This window comes from Phymastichus coffea, unplaced genomic scaffold (assembly GCF_024137745.1).
Source record: "Phymastichus coffea isolate CEN01 unplaced genomic scaffold, Cenicafe_Pcof_1.1 PCOF00110, whole genome shotgun sequence".
Classification (NCBI taxonomy): domain Eukaryota; kingdom Metazoa; phylum Arthropoda; class Insecta; order Hymenoptera; family Eulophidae; genus Phymastichus; species Phymastichus coffea.
The window spans coordinates 341548-366853 of record NW_026706921.1 but is presented as its reverse complement, the minus strand read 5'-3'; the positions used below and the strand labels follow the sequence as shown (position 1 = coordinate 366853).

Sequence of the window (25306 nt, the reverse complement as noted above, 5' to 3'; positions counted from 1 at the left end):
GTAAAGATTCGAATTTAAATTTTTTTAAATGGAAAATTCTGTAAATGATTTTTGGTTTATATTTATTTTCTAGCAATATGTAGTACACCATACAATTTATAAGTGCAATAACAATATCCATTTTTTTTAATAAAAAAGTTCAACATTTATTCATTTATTTAGTTTAACAATTAATCGAATTTTACGTTATGACTTTAAATTATTTGCATGGTGAACACAAAAATCACTTTCACTTCTCAACTGCAGTGATACGATTTCTTGTCCGAACGAAATGATCAGCGTTGCCACTGGAAAAATTTTTTTCAGGGTCCCTAGAAATTATTCCATTTAATATAATGCAATAATTTCTATGGACTCTGAGAAAACGGTTTCCAGCGATAACACTGAAAATGATTCTGTTTTATTCGGTTTTATTGACACCATTGGGGCTTGGATAAGTAAAGTTAATTTAATGGCGATGGGTCTCTTATATTGAGACTCCGATATACCAACACTCATGCGTAATTTTTTTGGGAACGTTATAGTGAGAGGGGAATCTTCTCGAGAAATATTTCAACTACATTGATATAGTCATAGTCATTTAACTACGGAAGAGATGGTAGGAAACCCTATAAGTATCGAAATTGTCCAGTCTCGATACTGGAACTACAATTTAATAGACAGTAATTTACTTTACATTAGTCCAGTTGAAATCGAATCACTGCGAGAACCACGGTGTTAATTTTGATGCATACACTTTTTTTTTGGACAAAGCCATTGGTATCCGCTGGGAATCGAACCTAAGTCTCCTATATGGGAGTCCTGCCCTGTATTCTATCCACTGAGCCACCGCGACTCTGGGCCATCAACTGACTATTACACAAGCGCGCATATTTTCTGACTTGATGGACAGTTCGAAAGCGGAGAGAAGTATATATAGTAAATAGTCTAAAAAAAAGGTTTTGTTGACGATAGTAGTGCGAATAGTTGAATTGTGTAGGTGTGTGGAGTAGATTTTGTGTGTGTCATTTGAGTATCTTTAGATTATTTGTTGTGAGTATGTTATATGTTGATGTCACATTTTTTCAAGAACTTACATAAGATAATTATGCGGTCGAATTCGGAGCTGTGAAGGAATTGTGTAATTGTATAAGGAGAGAAGAGTCTGAGTTTTATGACATTTTTAGGAGAGTTTTACATTGAATGTCAAAATAGTTGCAGGAACAAAATACGTGGTTCAGGTCTTCTATGTCATAACCGCACTGACAGAGATCTGATTTGGCGAGGTTTTTCCTATGGTGGCTTAGAGCGAGGCTGTAGTGGTCTTCTCATTCGAGTTATCGTAACAGTTTCTATCCTTGAAGGGGCAAATTTGTAGAATCATGGTTTGGGAAAGTTTTCGTAAAATAGGTCAAAGTAAAGTATACCTTTGTTTTTGCGTGTGTTTAAGAGTATGTTGTGGAAATATTTCTTGCAGGCGTCGTCGATTAGTTGGTGAAAATCGGTATATGCATGAGATGAGTTGGTTTTGATCCGACACCCGATACTTTGCGAGACCATCAATAATTTCGTTGCCCAGAATGCCTACGTGACAAGGAATCCAAGCTAAAATAACTTTTTGTTTATTTTGTTGAATTTCTATAGGTAATATAGGGTAATATGGGGAGAGTTAATTATAGTAGACTCATTTTGAGAGAGTTTATATTATATCGTGCTCAATGAGCCTTAGAAAATTATCGATTTTGAAATATTGTGTAGGCGTATGTATTTGAGTGCCAGTTAAATGGCATATTAACTTCTGCAGAGAATATCGATACTTGGGGGTCGATTCTGAATTCTGCATTAAGATTGAATGGTTGAGGGCTGTGTGTGGTAGACCTAAATAAAGTCCAGGAGCCTTTTCAGAGGCATTGGTGAATAATGGTGTATGAGTCTCGAGGATATCTTGGAACTGAGTAAGAAATTCTTAGGGTGGAATGTGTGATTTTTTTTTTGAGTTCCTCTGTCCATGATTATCTTTAGGTTGCTTTGCTGTGATTCCAATGAAAAGGAGTAAGAAAGAATGAAAAAATGGAAAAAATGTCTAAATTCACCTGGTCAGATCACGAATGTACTGCCTTAGCAGTCATAGCAACGCTCGTCTAATCGTCTCTGGTCTCTGAGCGAAATGAGATAACGGCTTAGCTTCAGAAAAAGATTTACGTATATGATAAAACACGAACACACTACTACAATACAATCACACACGGAGCTTTAATTCATCTATAGTCGATGTTTTGCCGGTGTTAGCACCACGCAGATAAAAGCAGATGTCAAACAATTAAAGATAACACGTTAGGTTATTTGTTAAAGTATTTTTTTACAATTGTTGCTAAACTGTTTCCACGATTTTTCGTTAATTTTACAAGAACAATGACTCAACGTTTGAGTAAATTAGTGGATTTTTCGTTAATCGAAAATTTGGCGAAAAATGAACATAGTCGAAAATATGAAGGAACAATTCAGTATGGGACAGCTGGTTTTAGAACAAAGTATGTATTAAATTAACATGTAAATTGTACGACTTTCAATCTTACGTGTGTACAATGTAATTTTTATGCTCTGTAAAGGTTATACAAAAGTAGTTTCTAATTCTAGTTTTAAATAATACACACCCTTACAAAAGTTTGAATAATTTTTATTATTTATCATGTGAGTTGATTATCACTAATTTTTATTCTGATATCAATAGAGCTGATATACTGGATCATGTATTATTTCGAATGGGTTTACTGACTGTACTACGATCACAGGTTAAAAAAGGTAGATGTATTGAATATTTTTGTGAGATCTCAATTTCCAAAAAAATTATTAGTAATCTGTTATCACTTTTGTATTTACTATTAGCTGATATTGGACTAATGATAACAGCAAGTCATAATCCAGAAGAAGATAATGGAGTTAAAGTTGTTGATCCTTGCGGAGAAATGTTAGAATCATCATGGGAAATTATTGCTACAAAACTTGCTAATGTTGAAGATGACAAACTTGTTGCTATACTTCATAAAATAATAAAAGAATATAACATTGACTCAAGCTTTCCCGCATCTGTTATTATTGGTAGAGATACTAGAAAAAGTAGTTCAAGTTTGTTACAATCTGCTATAGATGGAATTAAAGCCATGAATGGGATTGTAAAAGATTTAGGAGTAGTTACAACACCTCAATTGCATTACTTAGTAGTTAGTACAAATACAAAAGGAGATTATGGACCTGCAACAATTGAAGGCTACTATAAAAAAATAAGTAAGGCATTCAAGACCATTGTAGGATATAAAGTAGATCATGAAAAAGTAGAAAGTAGTAAATATTCTGCTGAGCTACAATTAGATGCAGCCAATGGTGTAGGTGCATTGGCTGTAAAAGAATTTACAAAATATTTGACTGGCACCCTTGAAGTGACAGTTTTCAATAATGGAGATGGAAAACTGAATCATTTGGTAAATCTTTTACATCAAAATTTTGTTAATAGTTTAATTGATCATTTGTGCTGATAAAGATTTATTTTTTGTCTATCAATTTTACTATTTTCACCTTCATAAATAATGAAAAAGAGTTTACAATTTAAAGTGTGGGGCAGATTATGTGAAGATTCAACAAAAACCCCCAACAAATGTTCCAGTCATACCTTTTACAAGATGTGCTAGCATTGATGGAGATGCTGACAGAATTGTTTATTATTATACAGATGAAAAAAATAAATTTCATATATTAGATGGTGATAGAATAGCCATTTTAGTTGCAGCATATTTAAAAGAATTGCTCACAAAAAGTAAGTTAGATTTGCAATTAGGGTTGGTCCAAACTGCTTATGCTAATGGAGGCTCAACAGCTTACATATCAGAAACTTTGGTAAGAAAGTAGCTTTTATTATTATCATCTACTTATAAAAATGAAATTCAGAGAAATTTAATGTTTTGCAACATATAGTCTATAAAAAGAAAAAAGTCATGAGAAAGTATTATGTTTTATAATTTTCTATTCAATTTATTAAGAAAAAAAAAGGAGAATAATTTTTTTTTAGTCTGGTGGTTTTGCACTCAACAACATAGTCAGCGTTATTTTACGAGAGAATCGTGCACCTCGTTTAGTGAAACTATGCCACTTTTCCAGCGGTAACCGTCTATGGAACGTCGATATTACGTTGAGTAGTTTAGTTTACTTTAAGTGGTGACCATACCATGTGACCCAAACGTGATATTTACATTTGATTATTTCTAAAAGTGAAGATTTTATTACCTTCTTTTATTAGTCAAAAATTTTAATAAATATATCTTTATAGTTGATGTTGATGTTTAAAGTTAATTTTAAAAAAATATCCTTTACGTTAAAACTACGATTACCAAAACGAATTTTTATTTACGAAATTGCTAGGTTAGGTCGACAAGTATTATTTAAAAGTTTCTTCGTTGAAAAATAAAAAAAATAACTCATCATGGAATCCAAAGCTGTCACTCGAACAAAAGGTCATATAAAATCCAAATTGAAATCAAGTTTACTTTCTCATTGTTCACATCATCTCATACCGGGACATAGTAAAAATAGATCGACTTTAGATAAAAATCTCAATGAAGGAATTAATGAACTCTCTATACCAGAATTGTTTCAAGCTTTTCCTTATAATTGTGATTATCCTAAGCCACTTTTACCTCCAAGTAAATTAAAACGTGATTGCTTTAGAGAAGACTCAAGCATGCAATTAATTCATACTAAAAGTAAGATACAAGATGACATTAATAGGTACGTGGAATTATACAAGAAACACTCAAATACTCTTGAAAAGTATAATAAACAAAATTTTAAATTTAAAAAAGATGGCATGAGCTCTGCAACAATATCAAAGTATTTGCTTGATACTTCACAAATTTTGGATTGTGATCCAGATCCTAAATTTTCTGGAAACTATAATTGGTATTACAGCGGTGGTACTTTAAATGGTATCTTACATGATGTAAGAAATATTTTACTATTTCCTTTTTCGAATGAACTTATAGCTTTGCCAATAGAGCTGAAAGAAGATTCACTTTTCAAACCAGATTATAAAAATGCTGCTAAAATATCTATAAAAGAGAATCTTTATCAAATAGTGTGCTCAATGATAAATAATAATGGTAGAATTCTAACAAGATTTAAAAATAATTGTTTTCTATTTAGTCTTTTCAATTTGGATAAGAAGAAATTGAACTTAATGAAAATTAGTAATCAGCCATCTGAAATTCCATATATTTCTGTAGATCTTGATCCAATCAATATTAACAGCTACTGCACAGTAGATGTTAATAGGAATATCAAAGTTTGGGATATAAATAAAAAAAGATCAATTATAAACAAGAATGTCCCTGTAATGAGATACCTTGAAGATAATTGGGCTTTTATAAAGTATGATGACTCTACTATTAATACTATAAAATATATCGATAGACATTGTGTTTATTATTATGATAGCAGATCATCAGAAGATAAACCTATATTAACAATGTGTCCAAAAGATTATTTAGAAGATTGTGAAAGTCTTTCATCTTATGTGGCTAGTAGTAAGAGTGAATATTATGCATATGTTACATCCAATCACAACTTATGTTTGATAGATAGTAGATATCCTGTAAATTCAGTTGTTAAAAAGTGGACTCATCAGTTCAAAAGAAGTCCACTGTATTGTGATATATGTTTTAGAGGAAACGAAGAATTTATTGTATTTGCAAGTCAAGTTGCTGGAGAAACAGGTGTAATATTGAATAATTGGAAGTCAACTGAAGAGCCACCTCAAACATTTGGTACACCATTTACTCCTCCAAGTAATATAGAAACATTAATTGCACTGCAGTCACGAGGCAAATGTCTTAATCCACACATAAGGAATAGATTATCATTATGTAATACAGGCTGTATGGCTACATTTGACCAACAATTAAACAATATATTTCTTTTTACACAAAATTCTGTTAATGACATTTTTTACCAAAGCATCAGTCATCAAGAGACACTAGATCTTTATTCTTTAGAAAACTGCAAGGCTTTGCATAAACTTAAAATATGGGAGAGACAGATTTTGAAAAATGATCACCATGAAATTGTTGCTCCACTTGTAGTAACAAAGAGAACTAGTGCTCGAGAAATGCTTAGAACTTTCATAAATCAGAATCTCCAGCCATCAATAATTACCAAAGATAAGACAGATAAACAATATGTACCATCATGGAAAAGATCTATAACAGAGCTTAATTCATTTGTTGACATACTCGCCTCGGAGCTATTACTTCCTTGGGAAGTACTAGAAGATGCACCATCATTTCCTATAACTGCAGCACCTCATCAAAAAGTTTTGTCTTGGCTGGGAATGACAGAAAATAATCAACAAGATCCATTACTACTAGATGATAATCATGAGCAGCCAAGGATAGTTACACATGCTCAAAGTCCTAATGCGATTCAAAGACCTAATACATTTGAGGAAAATCATGACAGTGATTTTATACAAGCATTTTTACCCAAAGTCAAATCTCAAGTAACACAGGGTAGCAGAAAAACTAAAAAGAAATCAGATTTTGTTCCGGGTTTTTAGAGTTTAGTATACAAAAGAAAATTATAAATGAGTTTATATAAATATACCAAATTTCTCTAAATTTCATAAAAAGGTAATTTCATACTTTATTCAAAAAGCTCATTTGATATCATTTTTGTATAACTCATATTAGAAAGTTCCTGTTTCGTGTGTACCTACTGGTGTAAAACATTTACATCACAAGGCTATGGAATATGATATTGGAGTTTATTTTGAAGCAAATGGTCATGGTACTGTTATCTTCAAAGATTCTGCTCATAAAACCATCAAAGCTGCTGCTCAAGATAATAGGTATAATAAAAAACATTTTGAGTTAGTCATTACATTAATTCACTAAGGCTCATATCAAAATTAGGTAAGATGACAGATAAATAAAAAAAATTTCCATGTTTTTTGTCGTTTTCAAATATTTATACAAAATTATTTAAATAAATTATCAAAACCGTTAGTCTGTGACTCAAACGTGATCTATAACATAGATTTTAAGATTTTACAACAGAAAATAAATTTTTTTCAAACTCATCAACCCAGTCATCAGCTTGTGTTAGTCAGATAATCATTGCCATCAAAATTTCAAAATTGTTTTATATTCATTTTCCGTAGACAAATTGAAGTCTGACAAAAAATGTTAAATATATTTCTTTTATTTTTTTTCTCGTAGAATAGATTGTCGCAATCAGTTTTTCTTCATAATTTGTTTCAATAATTATTTATAAACAATTACAAACAAAAAATAGGGATATCTTTTTCAATTTACCTATTATTGGCATAGTTTGTTTATTGTTATCTTACCCATTTTTGGCATGGGTCTTAATAGGTTAATATTAATGTTTTAAACATTTTACTTTAGTTTACCTAAAAGTGAACAGAAAGCAGCTTTAATTTTGAAGTATGTTATTGATGTTATTAATCAAACTGTTGGAGATGCTTTGAGTGATATGTTGTTAGTAGAATTAATTTTACATGCTAAGGGATGGGATGTAGTTACATGGCAGGAAAGTTATGAGGACCTTCCTAATAAGCAAGTAAAAGTAAAAGTTCAAGATAGAAATGCAATAACTACTACAGATGCAGAAAGATGTTGTGTAACACCTAAAGGATTGCAGGAAGAAATAAACAAAATTGTATCTAAATATCCGAGAGGGCGTTCTTTTGTGAGGTATATGGAAATTTATTCTGATCCTTCATTATTACATCACAATTATATTCATACTAAAATTTTATTATTTATAGACCTTCTGGAACTGAAGATATTGTTCGTGTGTATGCTGAATGTGAGAGTTATTCTGACATTGAAAAACTCACTGCTGAAGTGTCATTATCAGTTTACAATTTAGCAGGAGGAATTGGTGAAAAACCTCAAGTGCCATCATAAATTGAAATGATTGTAAATTTTATCCATAATACATTATACTATTCATTTAATTTTATACTTGTGGAAAAAAATGGTGTGGATGAAATAGTTATGGTTGAAAACAATATTTTTGTATCTATCATTATAAATAAGTTTCAAAGTAAATGTCTCAGAAAAAAAGTATTTTAATAAAGAAATATTTTACAAATATGTATTTTATAGTAATTTATGTACGGATTCTCAACGTATTTATTTGTTATTGCTTCTGTAGGTATGACAACCGTATTGATTTTCTAATTCACAGTTGTTTGAGTAGTAAGAACAAAAGATCCTTTATTTTAATCATTTCAATAATATTTCATTAAATATTGTAAACTGTAAAAATGTGGCAAGACAATTCAGTCAAATTTGATATTGGTTTATCGTAAGTGTAAAAAGTTTCCAAAATGTATAAAAAAATATAATTTGAAAATTATTAAATAGTTTAGTAATAAAATTGTTTGAAACGTGAATAAAGAATTTGTAAAATTGTATTTATTTACAGTCAGATGGAATTAAGATCGGGTGAACATTTAATTGATAAATTAGAACTAATAGAAGATACAAAAGGTAATGCAGGGGATCGCGGTAGACTGTTGGTAACCAATCTCAGACTCATGTGGCATTCAATTGCATATCCTCGTATTAATTTAAGCAAGTTTCTTTTTAATTTTTGTCGTAAAATTTTAAATGACTAAAAATAAACATTTTTCCAACGATTTACGTGTAATAGGTATAGGCTTCAATACTTTTGTTACTATAACAACTAAAGTTATTAATACGGTTGGTGAATACTTTTTAAACATTTTTTTATTCAATTTTCAATAAAAACATCTACTGTACAAACATTTCAGTTATATGGAAGTACTAATCAAGCGTTGTATATTTTAACTTCATTTAAAAATTGTCGGTATGAGTTTGTATTTAGCAATTTGGACACCAGAAGTTCTCGACATTATACTTCAGTGATGGGTGTTCATAGAGCATACATTTCATCAAAAATATATAGAGAAATTAAATTAAGAGTAGGCATCATTAATGATAAAAGATTAACTCTATTACCACAAGAAATTATAAATGAAACGTTACCAGGAGTTTGGAATTTGTCAACAGAACAAGTAACGACTATTTCTGTAGAAAATTTAATTAAAATTTCTTTCACGTGCATCAAAATTAATTTTCAGGGCAATGTCGGAACTTTTATTGTTACTAACATAAGGATAGTTTGGTATGCAGAAATGAATCAACAGTTCAATGTGTCTATGCCTTATTTAACAATAGCTAATGTAAACAAAGTTTTATTTTCTTTAAAAATACATTAATTAAAAAAGAAAAAAACAAAAAATAAATAAAAACTAATATTATAGATGAATGTAAGGAATTCGAAATTTGGACCAACGCTCGTAATAAACAGTACTGAAGCATCTGGTTCTTATATCCTAGGATTCAGAGTTGATCCAGTTTCTAAATTATATTCTCTACACAAGGAATTAACGTCGCTTTACGCAGCATACAACAAATCACCAATTCTAGGTATTGAATATACGTTTGAACACCAGGTAAGAAAACAATAAGTCATTAATTCGATTTAGCCTTGTACGTAAACATACGTGCAATTACAACTTATTGACACATTTTTATATGTACATGTTGTAATGTATATATATTATAATTATGATACATATTATAATTATAATACATATAATTATAATTACAGTCAGTTCCGCAACCTGAATCGATAACAGAAAAATTTACTGAAATCGAGTCATGTGAAGATGAAATATCAAATGCTTTCAATATGTACTTCTCAGAAGGTGGTGTAAATCAAAGAAAGCCAATATTAGCAACAAATTTAGGACTTGCTGCTGAAGAACCAAGAGAAGGAAGTACTTTAGAAACGTTATGGGAATTACTTCCATCTAAGTAATATGAAAAATATCTTGAGATTGATTACTGTATATAAAATTTTTTTTATCAATAGAAAAAAAAGTAATATATTACATCACATTATAATAATTTCTTTTCAGTACTCTCTGTCTTCCTCTTCCTTTCTCCCTCCCTCGCTCACTCTCTCTCTCTCTCTCTCTCTCTCTCTCTCTCTCTCTCTCTCTCTCTCTCTCTCTCTCTCTCTCTCTCTCTCTTCTTTCCCTCATTATAGCGCAGAATGTTAGACACATATATATACACATACAAATACTTGTATACTGTATATACATGTCCTCCTTTATTTATATATGTAACATTATCTTATCAACAAAGCTTAACTTGGTCTGCAATTTAATGGCTGAGTATTTGAGGAATCTTGTCGATCTTCGTTGTCATCTTGACCATTTCCTGAGCCTTGGCCAGGAAATCTGTATCCCATATTAAAAAACATCACCTCATAGTGATCTGTATTCATTCTAATGTGGTTTGCTATTGCAGCATCATTGGAATTTTCAACTTCCCAAACGTTTACACTTCCGTCCTTAAAACGATATTGATTTAAATTTTAGTAATTAACATTCAATATAAAAACACATTATTGGCATAAACAAATAGTATACCTCTGGCATAGGACTCCACAACCTGATAACTGGATCAATACCACTGGTAGCTAATAGACACATGGATGGGTGTGGCTGTAAACAATTCACTATCCTCTGATCTCCTTTTAAAACTCGTGCTATATTTGTTGTATATCTGTCCCAAATAAAGAATGAGCCATCATCTGATCCAGCGATAATGAATTGACCATCACTAAAAGAAATTTGTTAATCAGTTAGATCTATTGTTAAACTACTATTATTTTCAATTTGGTTAACAAATATTTCAAATAGATTATTATATTCTGTTTCAACAATACATAAACTACTTACTCTCCGAAAAAGTTAGCTTCCTTGATATCAGTTATTGTATTGCAATGTCCACACAAACGTAATTTGAAATCAATAGCATTTTTCCGCCACTCTCGCTCGTAGTCTGAAATCTTTACTTCAATTGATTGTTTTGATGCCTGGGACTCTTTATTAGTGTTCATTGCCTCTTTAATATCTTTCCTTAAGGATTTACAAGCAGAATTATTAGTGAATTCTGGGAACTTTTCTGCGAAGTTTTTCATCACAATGTTGGCCTCTTTTACTCTGTTTAAATCGAATAAACATCTTGCCATCCTATGAGCAATCAAATAAACTTATAAACTTTAGTTATAATTACTTAATAATAATGCATCAGTATTTATTTCTCTATATTAACCTGAAATGAGCTTTCACGTGTTCTGGATCGAGAGCTAACGTGACGCGACAATCTCGTAAAGCAGCATATATATCACCATCCCTAATTTGATATAAAACAAATCATAAACTGAGATTTGAGATCGTTTTTTGATTATTTTAATTATTTTTTTAGAAATGATCTAATAAAAGTTACCATGCTCGTTTCATGTAAGTTCCAGCTCTGTTGCCATAAAGTATTGCCGCATTTGGACACAAATCAATTGCATCATTGTACAGTGTTACAGCATTCGCATATCGTTCTTCTTTAAAAGCTTGCTTGGCCTATCAATAAAAATAAATGATAAAAAAATTTTGAAAAGAACAGTTAAAAATAAAAAACAAATTATGATTAGAAAAAATTAGGCAACTGACTCTTTTTTGTAACTCTTCAACTTCGGGACTAAAGTCAGTAAAATTTATTGAAGATAAATCTTCTAATACTACAGGAGTATTGCTGTTCTCTACGATTGGCTCATTTCCATCACCATCATTTGTAACTAGAATTAGTGATAAATATTAATGTAATTGATTTAAATACACTAGAGTTGTACAGTAAAATTATTTTACGCACTTAATTCAACAGGCACAATAAAATTTCTTGAATTTCCATGATTATTAATATCAAATAGATAAATCTGTTCAGCTCCCATATTGACTAGTAATTCATTTCCATCATCACTAAACGTTAAATACGTTGTACAATATTTTTTACAGTTATCTTTGTATCTCAAGTGGCCTATAAATAATAGAAATGTGAATTGACAGATTTTTATAACTGTTATATGTTTATGTACTGACTCTTTTTTAAATACAATCATTTTTCAGTTAATACCTGCAATAAAATATTGAGCACAAGCTAGTGGTACATTATTATCGTAATCTCCTTTGCCAAGATTTAAAACGTTGCTATTTGAAATTGTTGAATCTGGGCTCTGGAAAAGTAGGAAATGTAAGATTTCTGAAGTATCAGTATCATTAATATCAAGTCCATCAATCAAATTAAAACTAAAACAAACATTTGACAGTTTGATCATCCGACGATCATACATCCTAATGTAAGCATCACTGGCTCCAACGGCAATCAGCTCGGGTCTCCTGGGGTTGACATTAATGCATTTGGCCTCAGTGAACCGACCCGTATGATTGGACAAGTTGATCAACACATTCTTTTGAACATTGCTTTTACAAGAATGTGGTACTCGTATATCATACTGCATAATGAGACCATCTTCTGAGGCACTCCAGAATAGGAAGGGCACACCTGGCGCTGTACCAAATCGTTTAACACGTCCATAATGACAATTGCAGACGAGTAATATATCCGAAATCGAGATATCATGCACCCGTATTTTATAGTCTCCAGCACCAGTTACGAGTATTGAGTCGTTTGAGTTTGGCAAAAACTGAAAATGTAATTATCATGTTAAAGTATGGAAATTTTGAAAATGTTTTAATAACAGAGAGTTTATTGTAATCTGTGTGATGTCAAACGAAAAGGATAATTTACCCAATAAGTGAAACTCTTAATTGTGAATACTTTTCATATAGTACATGTAACAATCATATTTCAATTCCATTTATAGTTTCAATGTTTATGACCAGTTATTATTCTCAAAACTGAATAAAAATATACTCATAATATATACTATTTAATATATAGTTACAATTGGATTTTTGCCTCACAAGTGAATTGCTCTGCATTCCATTGTATATTAGACGTTCTTACCTTCACAGTAAAAATATTTCCACTATGTCCAGTTTGGATATTGTATTTTACTTTATAAGAAAATGGATCCCATAAAATGACTCTCATGTCATCTGAGGCTGATGCGAGCATACTGCACCGCACATAATGGAAGTGTTATATTAATACAGATTATTTTGTAAATTAGTTACACATGATATGGTAATAGATGAAAACACTTACGATCCACTTTCATTCCACTCCAAACAATTAACACAACCTTCATGTCCTTCCAGTTCTGTTTCCAGTCCTAGGCGTTTCAGGAAATTTGGTGTAACTTTCAACTTACGACTGATACTCCTAGCAGCTGACTCCTGTAATTATTTGAATAATTCATCTCAACAAATGAAATATGATAGAAATATACTAATAAAAAATTGTATGATACAAAAACACAAAATCATTGGATTTACCTGCAATTCCCTTTGTTGCACTAGGTCTACAACTCTAGAGCCAGGTTTTCTTTTTGTAAATAACTCCATATTTCCAAAATAAGCTGTTTTCTTATAAACTGCATTAATAATTCTTAAAATTGTAAAAAGAATGTTGCATTTCAGTAAAATGATACATTAAGAAATAGAAAGTAAATTGATAAACTAGCGTACTGAGTATACGTACTAGTAATATAACCTAATTTAAAAAAATCAAGAATAAATCCAAAATAACGTCATTTCTAGTCTAAATAGCATCGCATTAATTAATCCGTATATTACTTTCAGACAAAAAACATCGCACGCATTCCACTAATATAAGCCAAGCCGTGAAAAAGACTTAGGAAAAGGTAAATAATATATTAATTTTCACTCGGATATTTTTTAACTAGGAAGCATAAGTCGAACAATCAACAAAAGAGTTATGAAAATGTTTTCAAAGATTCTCAATATTTCGTTGTAAAATATCACTTCGAACTCATGTTTTACTGTCAGCTGATTATATGAAATTTTTTTTTAACTGCTTACAATCGGAACAAGACATAACGTTAAGATTTTCTTTTCATATCTCATGAAGGTAAACTCGTCGTGATGTATTTCCATGGATTACAATAGCAACGAAGCAGTCGAGTACTTTCCCATTTTTGTTTTTGATAAATTTCGAGAAACTACTCCTATCACTTCTATTCATACAACAAACACGTAACCGTATATTCTACTGATTATCGGCAGTGTGTATATGGTTTGTTGTTATTATGATTTTGTGTATATGGTTGTTTGTTATTATGATAGCAGATCATCAGAAGATAAACCTATATTAACAATGTGTCCAAAAGATTATTTAGAAGATTGTGAAAGTCTTTCATCTTATGTGGCTAGTAGTGAGATTGAATATTATGCATATGTTACATACAATCACAACTTATGTTTGATAGATAGTAGATATCCTGTAAATTCAGTTGTTAAAAAGTGGACTCATCAATTCAAAAGAAGTCCACTGTATTGTGATATATGTTTTAGAGGAAACGATGAATTTATTATATTTGCAAGTCAAGTTACTGGAGAAACAGGTATAATATTGAATAATTGGAAGTCAACTGAAGAGCCACCTCAAACATTTGGTACACCATTTACTCCTCCAAGTAATATAGAAACATTAATTGCACTGCAGTCACAAGGGAAATGTCTTAATCCACACATAAGGAATAGATTATCATTATGTAATACAGGTTGTATGGCAACATTTGACCAACAATTAAACAATATATTTCTTTTTACACAAAATTCTGTTAATGACATTTTTTACCAAAGCATCAGTCATCAAGAGACACTAGATCTTTATTCTTTAGAAATCTGCAAGGCTTTGCATAAACTTAAAATATGGGAGAGACAGATTTTGAAAAATGATCACCATGAAATTGTTGCTCCACTTGTAGTAACAAAGAGAACTAGTGCTCGAGAAATGCTTAGAACTTTCATAAATCAGAATCTCCAGCCATCAATAATTACCAAAGATAAGGCAGATAAACAATATGTACCATCATGGAAAAGATCTATAACAGAGCTTAATTCATTTGTTGACATACTCGCCTCGGAGCTATTACTTCCTTGGGAAGTACTAGAAGATGCACCAACATTTCCTATAACTGCAGCACCTCATCAAAAAGTTTTGTCTTGGCTGGGAATGACAGAAAATAATCAACAAGATCCATTACTACTAGATGATAATCATGAGCAGCCAAGGATAGTTACACATGCTCAAAGTCCTAATGCGATTCAAAGACCTAATACATTTGAGGAAAATCATGACAGTGATTTTATACAAGCATTTTTACCCAAAGTCAAATCTCAAGTAACACAGGGTAGCAGAAAAACTAAAAAGAAATCAGATTTTGTTCCGGGTTTTTAGAGTTTAGTATACAAAAGAAAATTATAAATGAGTTTATATAAATATACCAAATTTCTCTAAATTTCATAAAAAGGTAATTTCATACTTTATTCAAAAAGCTCATTTGATATCATTTTTGTATAACTCATATTAGAAAGTTCCTGTTTCGTGTGTACCTACTGGTGTAAAACATTTACATCACAAGGCTATGGAATATGATATTGGAGTTTATTTTGAAGTAAATGGTCATGGTACTGTTATCTTCAAAGATTCTGCTCATAAAACCATCAAAGCTGCTGCTCAAGATAATAGGTATAATAAAAAACATTTTGAGTTAGTCATTACATTAATTCACTAAGGCTCATATCAAAATTAGGTAAGATGACAGATAAATAAAAAAAATTTCCATGTTTTTTGTCGTTTTCAAATATTTATACAAAATTATTTAAATAAATTATCAAAACCGTTAGTCTGTGACTCAAACGTGATCTATAACATAGATTTTAAGATTTTACAACAGAAAATAAATTTTTTTCAAACTCATCAACCCAGTCATCAGCTTGTGTTAGTCAGATAATCATTGCCATCAAAATTTCAAAATTGTTTTATATTCATTTTCCGTAGACAAATTGAAGTCTGACAAAAAATGTTAAATATATTTCTTTTATTTTTTTTCTCGTAGAATAGATTGTCGCAATCAGTTTTTCTTCATAATTTGTTTCAATAATTATTTATAAACAATTACAAACAAAAAATAGGGATATCTTTTTCAATTTACCTATTATTGGCATAGTTTGTTTATTGTTATCTTACCCATTTTTGGCATGGGTCTTAATAGGTTAATATTAATGTTTTAAACATTTTACTTTAGTTTACCTAAAAGTGAACAGAAAGCAGCTTTAATTTTGAAGTATGTTATTGATGTTATTAATCAAACTGTTGGAGATGCTTTGAGTGATATGTTGTTAGTAGAATTAATTTTACATGCTAAGGGATGGGATGTAGTTACATGGCAGGAAAGTTATGAGGACCTTCCTAATAAGCAAGTAAAAGTAAAAGTTCAAGATAGAAATGCAATAACTACTACAGATGCAGAAAGATGTTGTGTAACACCTAAAAGATTGCAGGAAGAAATAAACAAAATTGTATCTAAATATCCGAGAGGGTGTTCTTTTGTGAGGTATATGGAAATTTATTCTGATCCTTCATTATTACATCACAATTATATTCATACTAAAATTTTATTATTTATAGACCTTCTGGAACTGAAGATATTGTTCGTGTGTATGCTGAATGTGAGAGTTATTCTGACATTGAAAAACTCACTGCTGAAGTGTCATTATCAGTTTACAATTTAGCAGGAGGAATTGGTGAAATCCTCAAGTGCCATCATAAATTGAAATGATTGTAAATTTTATCCATAATACATTATACTATTCATTTAATTTTATACTTGTGGAAAAAAATGGTGTGGATGAAATAGTTATGGTTGAAAACAATATTTTTGTATCTATCATTATAAATAAGTTTCAAAGTAAATGTCTCAGAAAAAAAGTATTTTAATAAAGAAATATTTTACAAATATGTATTTTATAGTAATTTATGTACGGATTCTCAACGTATTTATTTGTTATTGCTTCTGTAGGTATGACAACCGTATTGATTTTCTAATTCACAGTTGTTTGAGTAGTAAGAACAAAAGATCCTTTATTTTAATCATTTCAATAATATTTCATTAAATATTGTAAACTGTAAAAATGTGGCAAGACAATTCAGTCAAATTTGATATTGGTTTATCGTAAGTGTAAAAAGTTTCCAAAATGTATAAAAAAATATAATTTGAAAATTATTAAATAGTTAAGTAATAAAATTGTTTGAAACGTGAATAAAGAATTTGTAAAATTGTATTTATTTACAGTCAGATGGAATTAAGATCGGGTGAACATTTAATTGATAAATTAGAACTAATAGAAGATACAAAAGGTAATGCAGGGGATCGCGGTAGACTGTTGGTAACCAATCTCAGACTCATGTGGCATTCAATTGCATATCCTCGTATTAATTTAAGCAAGTTTCTTTTTAATTTTTGTCGTAAAATTTTAAATGACTAAAAATAAACATTTTTCCACCGATTTACGTGTAATAGGTATAGGCTTCAATACTTTTGTTACTATAACAACTAAAGTTATTAATACGGTTGGTGAATACTTTTTAAACATTTTTTTATTCAATTTTCAATAAAAACATCTACTGTACAAACATTTCAGTTATATGGAAGTACTACTCAAGCGTTGTATATTTTAACTTCATTTAAAAATTGTCGGTATGAGTTTGTATTTAGCAATTTGGACACCAGAAGTTCTCGACATTATACTTCAGTAATGGGTGTTCATAGAGCATACATTTCATCAAAAATATATAGAGAAATTAAATTAAGAGTAGGCATCATTAATGATAAAAGATTAACTCTATTACCACAAGAAATTATAAATGAAACGTTACCAGGAGTTTGGAATTTGTCAACAGAACAAGTAACGACTATTTCTGTAGAAAATTTAATTAAAATTTCTTTCACGTGCATCAAAATTAATTTTCAGGGCAATGTCGGAACTTTTATTGTTACTAACATAAGGATAGTTTGGTATGCAGAAATAAATCAACAGTTCAATGTGTCTATGCCTTATTGAACAATAGCTAATGTAAACAAAGTTTTATTTTCTATAAAAATACATTAATTAAACAAGAAAAAAACAAAAAATAAATAAAAACTAATATTATAGATGAATGTAAGGAATTCGAAATTTGGACCAACGCTCGTAATAAACAGTACTGAAGCATCTGGTTCTTATATCCTAGGATTCAGAGTTGATCCAGTTTCTAAATTATATTCTCTACACAAGGAATTAACGTCGCTTTACGCAGCATACAACAAATCACCAATTCTAGGTATTGAATATACACTCCCGCCCAATAATCTTTGCCCACCTAAGAACAAAACGACTATAAATTTTAAACTCCATATCTCGGCTGGAAATACACCTACAGAGCTCTACGTGGGCTCATTTGAAAGGGTTTTTCGAGCACTTTTCAATGGTGTATATTAAAATCATGCTTAGATATTTCCCTTGGAGATAGGGCGACGAATATCAAAACAAAAATTACGAAATTTTTGCTTTTTCTTTAATCGCTTGCCATTTCGAGAAATAAAATCGTAGAAAAATTCTAAACATAGCATTTTTTAGCTCTTTTTCTGCACTATCCAAAACACTCACTCAAAAATAATTTTCGTCTAAATTCAGCGATTATATGAGCATTTCATTCAAAAACAGCATCTATATTCATTGCTCTGTAACTCGGAAAATTCGAGTTGTAGAAAAAAATTTTCTTGGAAGAAAACGTTCTATTTTGTAAGTAGAATACGTGAACGAAATTTCATAATCATATGAAAACATTTTTTTTTCAGTCGTAATATCAAGTAGTCTAATTTTGTCAATATTTCACTTTGGAATAATAAAACAGATCATTTATACTCGAAGCTATTCTATTAATTGTAGACAAATTTTAATTGTATGCAAATCTCGATCAACGAAAAATCTAAGTAGAAAAATTAATCTAATCTACCAAAACTGACATAACTAATGATTAGTGAAAAAAATTTTTTTTTAATGTTGTTCTAATCTCCTAAAAAATTGTTTACCATAGTAACATATTATTGAAGTATGGCACCGAGAGATTTTAGTAAACGTTATCAAGTTATTGGATTTCACATAAATGGTAAAAGCAATCGTCAGATTGCTAGTATTCTCAATATTCCTCGTCGAACCGTAGACTACAATGTAAATAAATTTAAAAGTAGCGGCAGTGTTGAAGACAAAAAGCGCTCTGGTAGACCGCGGAAACGATTGCTTTTACCATTTATGTGAAATCCAATAACTTGATAACGTTTACTAAAATCTCTCGGTGCCATACTTCAATAATATGTTACTATGGTAAACAATTTTTTAGGAGATTAGAACAACATTAAAAAAAAATTTTTTTCACTAATCATTAGTTATGTCAGTTTTGGTAGATTAGATTAATTTTTCTACTTAGATTTTTCGTTGATCGAGATTTGCATACAATTAAAATTTGTCTACAATTAATAGAATAGCTTCGAGTATAAATGATCTGTTTTATTATTCCAAAGTGAAATATTGACAAAATTAGACTACTTGATATTACGACTGAAAAAAAAATGTTTTCATATGATTATGAAATTTCGTTCACGTATTCTACTTACAAAATAGAACGTTTTCTTCCAAGAAAATTTTTTTCTACAACTCGAATTTTCCGAGTTACAGAGCAATGAATATAGATGCTGTTTTTGAATGAAATGCTCATATAATCGCTGAATTTAGACGAAAATTATTTTTGAGTGAGTGTTTTGGATAGTGCAGAAAAAGAGCTAAAAAATGCTATGTTTAGAATTTTTCTACGATTTTATTTCTCGAAATGGCAAGCGATTAAAGAAAAAGCAAAAATTTCGTAATTTTTGTTTTGATATTCGTCGCCCTATCTCCAAGGGAAATATCTAAGCATGATTTTAATATACACCATTGAAAAGTGCTCGAAAAACCCTTTCAAATGAGCCCACGTAGAGCTCTGTAGGTGTATTTCCAGCCGAGATATGGAGTTTAAAATTTATAGTCGTTTTGTTCTTAGGTGGGCAAAGATTATTGGGCGGGAGTGTACGTTTGAACACCAGGTAAGAAAACAATAAGTCATTAATTTGATTTAGCCTTGTACATAAACATACGTGCATTTACAACTTATTGATACATTTTTGTATGTACATGTTGTAATGTATATATATTATAATTATGATACATATTATAATTATAATACATATAATTATAATTACAGTCAGTTCCGCAACCTGAATCGATAACAGAAAAATTTACTGAAATCGAGTCATGTGAAGATGAAATATCAAATGCTTTCAATATGTACTTCTCAGAAGGTGGTGTAAATCAAAGAAAGCCAATATTAGCAACAAATTTAGGACTTGCTGCTGAAGAACCAAGAGAAGGAAGTACTTTAGAAACGTTATGGGAATTACTTCCATCTAAGTAATATGAAAAATATCTTGAGATTGATTACTGTATATAAAATTTTTTTTATCAATAGAAGAAAAAGTAATATATTACATCACATTATAATAATTTCTTTTCAGTACTCTCTCTTCCTCTTCCTTTCTCCCTCCCTCGCTCACTCTCTCCCTCTCTCTCTCTCTCTCTCTCTCTCTCTCTTTCTTTCCCTCATTATAGCGCAGAATGTTAGACACATATATGTACACATACAAATACTTGTATACTGTATATACATGTCCTCCTTTATTTATATATGTAACATTATCTTATCAACAAAGCTTAACTTGGTCTGCAATTTAATGGCTGAGTATTTGAGGAATCTTGTCGATCTTCGTTGTCATCTTGACCATTTCCTGAGCCTTGGCCAGGAAATCTGTATCCCATATTCCAAAACATCACCTCAAAATGATCTGTATTCATTCTAATGTAGTTTGCTATTGCAGCATCATTGGAATTTTCAACTTCCCAAACGTTTACACTTCCGTCCTTAAAACGATATTAATTTAAATTTTAGTAATTAACATTCAATATAAAAATATATTATTGGCATAAAAAAATAGTATACCTCTGGCATAGGACTCCACAACCTGATAACTGGATCAATACCACTGGTAGCTAATAGACACATGGATGGGTGTGGCTGTAAACAATTCACTATCATCTGATCTCCTTTTAAAACTCGTGCTATATTTGTTGTATATCTGTCCCAAATAAAGAATGAGCCATCATCTGATCCAGCGATAATGAATTGACCATCGCTAAAAGAAATTTATTAATCAGTGAGATCTATTGTTAAACTACTATTATTGTCAATTTTGTTAACAAATATTTCAAGTAGATTATAATATTCTGTTTCAACAATAAACTACTTACTCTCCGAAAAAGTTAGCTTCCTTGATATCAGTTATTGTATTGCAATGTCCACACAAACGTAATTTGAAATCAATAGCATTTTTCCGCCACTCTCGCTCGTAGTCTGAAATCTTTACTTCAATTGATTGTTTTGATGCCTGGGACTCTTTATTAGTGTTCATTGCCTCTTTAATATCTTTCCTTAAGGATTTACAAGCAGAATTATTAGTGAATTCTGGGAACTTTTCTGCGAAGTTTTTCATCACAATGTTGGCCTCTTTTACTCTGTTTAAATCGAATAAACATCTTGCCAACCTATGAGCAATCAAATAAACTTATAAACTTTAGTTATAATTACTTAATAATAATGCATCAGTATTTATTTCTCTATATTAACCTGAAATGAGCTTTCACGTGTTCTGGATCGAGAGCTAACGTGACGCGACAATCTCGTAAAGCAGCATATATATCACCATCCCTAATTTGATATAAAACAAATCATAAACTGAGATTTGAGATCGTTTTTTGATTATTTTAATTATTTTTTTAGAAATGATCTAATAAAAGTTACCATGCTCGTTTCATGTAAGTTCCAGCTCTGTTGCCATAAAGTATTGCCGCATTTGGACACAAATCAATTGCATCATTGTACAGTGTTACAGCATTCGCATATCGTTCTTCTTTAAAAGCTTGCTTGGCCTATCAATAAAAATAAATGATAAAAAAATTTTGAAAAGAACAGTTAAAAATAAAAAACAAATTATGATTAGAAAAAATTAGGCAACTGACTCTTTTTTGTAACTCTTCAACTTCGGGACTAAAGTCAGTAAAATTTATTGAAGATAAATCTTCTAATACTACAGGAGTATTGCTGTTCTCTACGATTGGCTCATTTCCATCACCATCATTTGTAACTAGAATTAGTGATAAATATTAATGTAATTGATTTAAATACACTAGAGTTGTACAGTAAAATTATTTTACGCACTTAATTCAACAGGCACAATAAAATTTCTTGAATTTCCATGATTATTAATATCAAATAGATAAATCTGTTCAGCTCCCATATTGACTAGTAATTCATTTCCATCATCACTAAACGTTAAATACGTTGTACAATATTTTTTACAGTTATCTTTGTATCTCAAGTGGCCTATAAATAATAGAAATGTGAATTGACAGATTTTTATAACTGTTATATGTTTATGTACTGACTCTTTTTTAAATACAATCATTTTTCAGTTAATACCTGCAATAAAATATTGAGCACAAGCTAGTGGTACATTATTATCGTAATCTCCTTTGCCAAGATTTAAAACGTTGCTATTTGAAATTGTTGAATCTGGGCTCTGGAAAAGTAGGAAATGTAAGATTTCTGAAGTATCAGTATCATTAATATCAAGTCCATCAATCAAATTAAAACTAAAACAAACATTTGACAGTTTGATCATCCGACGATCATACATCCTAATGTAAGCATCACTGGCTCCAACGGCAATCAGCTCGGGTCTCCTGGGGTTGACATTAATGCATTTGGCCTCAGTGAACCGACCCGTATGATTGGACAAGTTGATCAACACATTCTTTTGAACATTGCTTTTACAAGAATGTGGTACTCGTATATCATACTGCATAATGAGACCATCTTCTGAGGCACTCCAGAATAGGAAGGGCACACCTGGCGCTGTACCAAATCGTTTAACACGTCCATAATGACAATTGCAGACGAGTAATATATCCGAAATCGAGATATCATGCACCCGTATTTTATAGTCTCCAGCACCAGTTACGAGTATTGAGTCGTTTGAGTTTGGCAAAAACTGAAAATGTAATTATCATGTTAAAGTATGGAAATTTTGAAAATGTTTTAATAACAGAGAGTTTATTGTAATCTGTGTGATGTCAAACGAAAAGGATAATTTACCCAATAAGTGAAACTCTTAATTGTGAATACTTTTCATATAGTACATGTAACAATCATATTTCAATTCCATTTATAGTTTCAATGTTTATGACCAGTTATTATTCTCAAAACTGAATAAAAATATACTCATAATATATACTATTTAATATATAGTTACAATTGGATTTTTGCCTCACAAGTGAATTGCTCTGCATTCCATTGTATATTAGACGTTCTTACCTTCACAGTAAAAATATTTCCACTATGTCCAGTTTGGATATTGTATTTTACTTTATAAGAAAATGGATCCCATAAAATGACTCTCATGTCATCTGAGGCTGATGCGAGCATACTGCACCGCACATAATGGAAGTGTTATATTAATACAGATTATTTTGTAAATTAGTTACACATGATATGGTAATAGATGAAAACACTTACGATCCACTTTCATTCCACTCCAAACAATTAACACAACCTTCATGTCCTTCCAGTTCTGTTTCCAGTCCTAGGCGTTTCAGGAAATTTGGTGTAACTTTCAACTTACGACTGATACTCCTAGCAGCTGACTCCTGTAATTATTTGAATAATTCATCTCAACAAATGAAATATGATAGAAATATACTAATAAAAAATTGTATGATACAAAAACACATAATCATTGGATTTACCTGCAATTCCCTTTGTTGCACTAGGTCTACAACTCTAGAGCCAGGTTTTCTTTTTGTAAATAACTCCATATTTCCAAAATAAGCTGTTTTCTTATAAACTGCATTAATAATTCTTAAAATTGTAAAAAGAATGTTGCATTTCAGTAAAATGATACATTAAGAAATAGAAAGTAAATTGATAAACTAGCATACTGAGTATACGTACTAGTAATATAACCTAATTTAAAAAAATCAAGAATAAATCCAAAATAACGTCATTTCTAGTCTAAATAGCATCGCATTAATTAATCCGTATATTACTTTCAGACAAAAAACATCGCACGCATTCCACTAATATAAGCCAAGCCGTGAAAAAGACTTAGGAAAAGGTAAATAATATATTAATTTTCACTCGGATATTTTTTAACTAGGAAGCATAAGTCGAACAATCAACAAAAGAGTTATGAAAATGTTTTCAAAGATTCTCAATATTTCGTTGTAAAATATCACTTCGAACTCATGTTTTACTGTCAGCTGATTATATGAAATTTTTTTTTAACTGCTTACAATCGGAACAAGACATAACGTTAAGATTTTCTTTTCATATCTCATGAAGGTAAACTCGTCGTGATGTATTTCCATGGATTACAATAGCAACGAAGCAGTCGAGTACTTTCCCATTTTTGTTTTTGATAAATTTCGAGAAACTACTCCTATCACTTCTATTCATACAACAAACACGTAACCGTATATTCTACTGATTATCGGCAGTGTGTATATGGTTTGTTGTTATTTATGCAAGCGCCTCAAGCCAAGCATGCCTCATGTCTCTACCCCTACTTTGTTGTTAATTAATATACAAAAGTGTATGTAGGCTCCATTAATTGCTCTCAGTGAGCTACCTCCGGAAAACATTTTGCTCTCTTCGTAAAAATTGTTTAACAAAAGTTATTAATAAATTAAAACTTTGTTATAAATTTTCTAATTAATTATACAATATTTTCAGCGAAAAGTTTGTTCATTTCATTCGTTAATCGATAATAAATATTGCTGTCAAGTCAAACCTCGCTAAAATAATTAATATTTGCAAAAAGTTAAAAGCAAATATTGGCAATTAACTCCCACGCGGTACATATGTAGTACTAGTTTGGTCATGATATAGTCTTTATACTTTCTATGAGTATATAGTGTAGTGCATGTCTCTCTGGGGCGGATTTCTATAACTTTTACCCCCTTTATCCCAACCCACAAAATGTAGTGGTCAGTGAAAAAAAAATACCATTCGAAATATCTCTAAGTGAGCCCTCGAAAGTGATTATTAATTTAATTGAACCCTTTTAGTTGTTCCAAAAAAATTAAGAACTATGTATATTTTTTGGTTTTTTGCAACTACGAAATTTTTAGCAACACTTCATATTTTTGCAAAGAAACACGACAAAAAAATTGTACCCTTGCTTATTTTAATTGAGCCCCTCTTTTACT

General features: G+C 30.5%; 7 protein-coding genes across 11 annotated transcripts; 5 read left to right on the top strand and 2 right to left on the bottom strand.

The window, feature by feature from the left end:
• Window positions 1-2263: 2263 nt before the first annotated feature.
• LOC131670462 (phosphoacetylglucosamine mutase-like) lies at window positions 2264-7955 on the top strand. Of its 5 annotated transcripts, XM_058946074.1 has the most exons (7): window positions 2264-2510; window positions 2711-2781; window positions 2866-3458; window positions 3589-3870; window positions 6714-6871; window positions 7431-7739; window positions 7814-7955. In XM_058946074.1, exons 1-7 carry the CDS (start codon window positions 2392-2394, stop codon window positions 7953-7955), a joined length of 1674 nt encoding a protein of 557 aa, XP_058802057.1. In that variant the 5' UTR covers window positions 2264-2391. The 5 variants fall into 5 exon arrangements, 3 of the variants coding, with proteins under 3 accessions (XP_058802057.1, XP_058802056.1, XP_058802058.1); XR_009302459.1 differs by lacking the exons at window positions 2264-2510; window positions 2711-2781; window positions 2866-3458; ... (1 more) ...; window positions 7431-7739; window positions 7814-7955 and adding an exon at window positions 4199-6653 and having other exon boundaries at window positions 6714-6835; XR_009302460.1 differs by lacking the exons at window positions 2264-2510; window positions 2711-2781; window positions 2866-3458; ... (1 more) ...; window positions 7431-7739; window positions 7814-7955 and adding an exon at window positions 4199-6653 and having other exon boundaries at window positions 6765-6833.
• A 302-nt stretch (window positions 7956-8257) lies between these two features.
• On the top strand, window positions 8258-10080 carry LOC131670466 (Bardet-Biedl syndrome 5 protein homolog). The gene is made up of 7 exons (XM_058946078.1): window positions 8258-8358; window positions 8479-8627; window positions 8707-8756; window positions 8828-9091; window positions 9158-9259; window positions 9341-9532; window positions 9691-10080. The coding sequence occupies exons 1-7, from the start codon at window positions 8318-8320 to the stop codon at window positions 9898-9900; spliced, it is 1008 nt and encodes a 335-aa protein (XP_058802061.1). The 5' UTR covers window positions 8258-8317; the 3' UTR covers window positions 9901-10080.
• Window positions 10081-10121: 41 nt separating this feature from the next.
• LOC131670465 (WD and tetratricopeptide repeats protein 1-like) lies at window positions 10122-13726 on the bottom strand. The gene is made up of 13 exons (XM_058946077.1): window positions 13590-13726; window positions 13385-13496; window positions 13155-13285; window positions 12954-13065; window positions 12244-12630; window positions 12060-12159; window positions 11799-11963; window positions 11600-11724; window positions 11382-11509; window positions 11208-11288; window positions 10832-11125; window positions 10520-10712; window positions 10122-10440 (listed from the first exon to the last, which is right to left on the bottom strand). The coding sequence occupies exons 2-13, from the start codon at window positions 13451-13453 to the stop codon at window positions 10234-10236; spliced, it is 1992 nt and encodes a 663-aa protein (XP_058802060.1). The 5' UTR covers window positions 13454-13496; window positions 13590-13726; the 3' UTR covers window positions 10122-10233.
• A 415-nt stretch (window positions 13727-14141) lies between these two features.
• On the top strand, window positions 14142-14848 carry LOC131670468 (uncharacterized). The gene is made up of 2 exons (XM_058946081.1): window positions 14142-14634; window positions 14714-14848. The coding sequence occupies exons 1-2, from the start codon at window positions 14142-14144 to the stop codon at window positions 14734-14736; spliced, it is 516 nt and encodes a 171-aa protein (XP_058802064.1). The 3' UTR covers window positions 14737-14848.
• A 16-nt stretch (window positions 14849-14864) lies between these two features.
• On the top strand, window positions 14865-16695 carry LOC131670417 (phosphoacetylglucosamine mutase-like). The gene is made up of 4 exons (XM_058946010.1): window positions 14865-15254; window positions 15445-15602; window positions 16162-16470; window positions 16545-16695. Exons 1-4 carry the CDS (start codon window positions 14865-14867, stop codon window positions 16693-16695), a joined length of 1008 nt encoding a protein of 335 aa, XP_058801993.1.
• LOC131670467 (Bardet-Biedl syndrome 5 protein homolog) lies at window positions 15317-20402 on the top strand. The gene is given in 10 exon segments (XM_058946079.1): window positions 15317-15602; window positions 16162-16470; window positions 16545-17088; window positions 17209-17357; window positions 17437-17486; window positions 17558-17821; window positions 17888-17989; window positions 18071-18246; window positions 20019-20034; window positions 20193-20402. Coding segments are annotated over 8 exon segments (1008 nt in total). The 5' UTR covers window positions 15317-15602; window positions 16162-16470; window positions 16545-17047.
• On the bottom strand, window positions 18961-24610 carry LOC131670463 (WD and tetratricopeptide repeats protein 1-like). The gene is made up of 13 exons (XM_058946076.1): window positions 24392-24610; window positions 23846-23957; window positions 23616-23746; window positions 23415-23526; window positions 22705-23091; window positions 22521-22620; window positions 22260-22424; window positions 22061-22185; window positions 21843-21970; window positions 21669-21749; window positions 21293-21586; window positions 20985-21177; window positions 18961-20905 (listed from the first exon to the last, which is right to left on the bottom strand). Exons 2-13 carry the CDS (start codon window positions 23912-23914, stop codon window positions 20699-20701), a joined length of 1992 nt encoding a protein of 663 aa, XP_058802059.1. The 5' UTR covers window positions 23915-23957; window positions 24392-24610; the 3' UTR covers window positions 18961-20698.
• Between the last annotated feature and the right edge of the window lie 696 nt (window positions 24611-25306).

Excerpts from the sequence above, each read along its gene's own strand:
- LOC131670465 (XM_058946077.1), bottom strand. The coding sequence starts at position 13,453 with ATGGAGTTATTTACAAAAAGAAAACCTGGCTCTAGAGTTGTAGACCTA. Across the intron at positions 12,631-12,953 it reads GAAATATTTTTACTGTGAAG|TTTTTGCCAAACTCAAACGA; the intron begins GTAAGAACGTCT and ends TTACATTTTCAG. Across the intron at positions 11,289-11,381 it reads ACTTACATGAAACGAGCATG|GGATGGTGATATATATGCTG; the intron begins GTAACTTTTATT and ends ATATCAAATTAG.
- LOC131670468 (XM_058946081.1), top strand. The coding sequence starts at position 14,142 with ATGGTTTGTTGTTATTATGATTTTGTGTATATGGTTGTTTGTTATTAT. Across the intron at positions 14,635-14,713 it reads ATCATTATGTAATACAGGTT|CATCAGTCATCAAGAGACAC; the intron begins GTATGGCAACAT and ends TTTTTACCAAAG.
- LOC131670463 (XM_058946076.1), bottom strand. The coding sequence starts at position 23,914 with ATGGAGTTATTTACAAAAAGAAAACCTGGCTCTAGAGTTGTAGACCTA. Across the intron at positions 23,092-23,414 it reads GAAATATTTTTACTGTGAAG|TTTTTGCCAAACTCAAACGA; the intron begins GTAAGAACGTCT and ends TTACATTTTCAG. Across the intron at positions 22,425-22,520 it reads TGCTCAATATTTTATTGCAG|GCCACTTGAGATACAAAGAT; the intron begins GTATTAACTGAA and ends TATTATTTATAG.
- LOC131670417 (XM_058946010.1), top strand. The coding sequence starts at position 14,865 with ATGCTTAGAACTTTCATAAATCAGAATCTCCAGCCATCAATAATTACC. Across the intron at positions 15,603-16,161 it reads GCTGCTGCTCAAGATAATAG|TTTACCTAAAAGTGAACAGA; the intron begins GTATAATAAAAA and ends ATTTTACTTTAG. Across the intron at positions 16,471-16,544 it reads AGAGGGTGTTCTTTTGTGAG|ACCTTCTGGAACTGAAGATA; the intron begins GTATATGGAAAT and ends TATTATTTATAG.
- LOC131670466 (XM_058946078.1), top strand. The coding sequence starts at position 8,318 with ATGTGGCAAGACAATTCAGTCAAATTTGATATTGGTTTATC. Across the intron at positions 9,092-9,157 it reads GGAATTTGTCAACAGAACAA|GGCAATGTCGGAACTTTTAT; the intron begins GTAACGACTATT and ends ATTAATTTTCAG. Across the intron at positions 9,533-9,690 it reads AATATACGTTTGAACACCAG|TCAGTTCCGCAACCTGAATC; the intron begins GTAAGAAAACAA and ends TTATAATTACAG.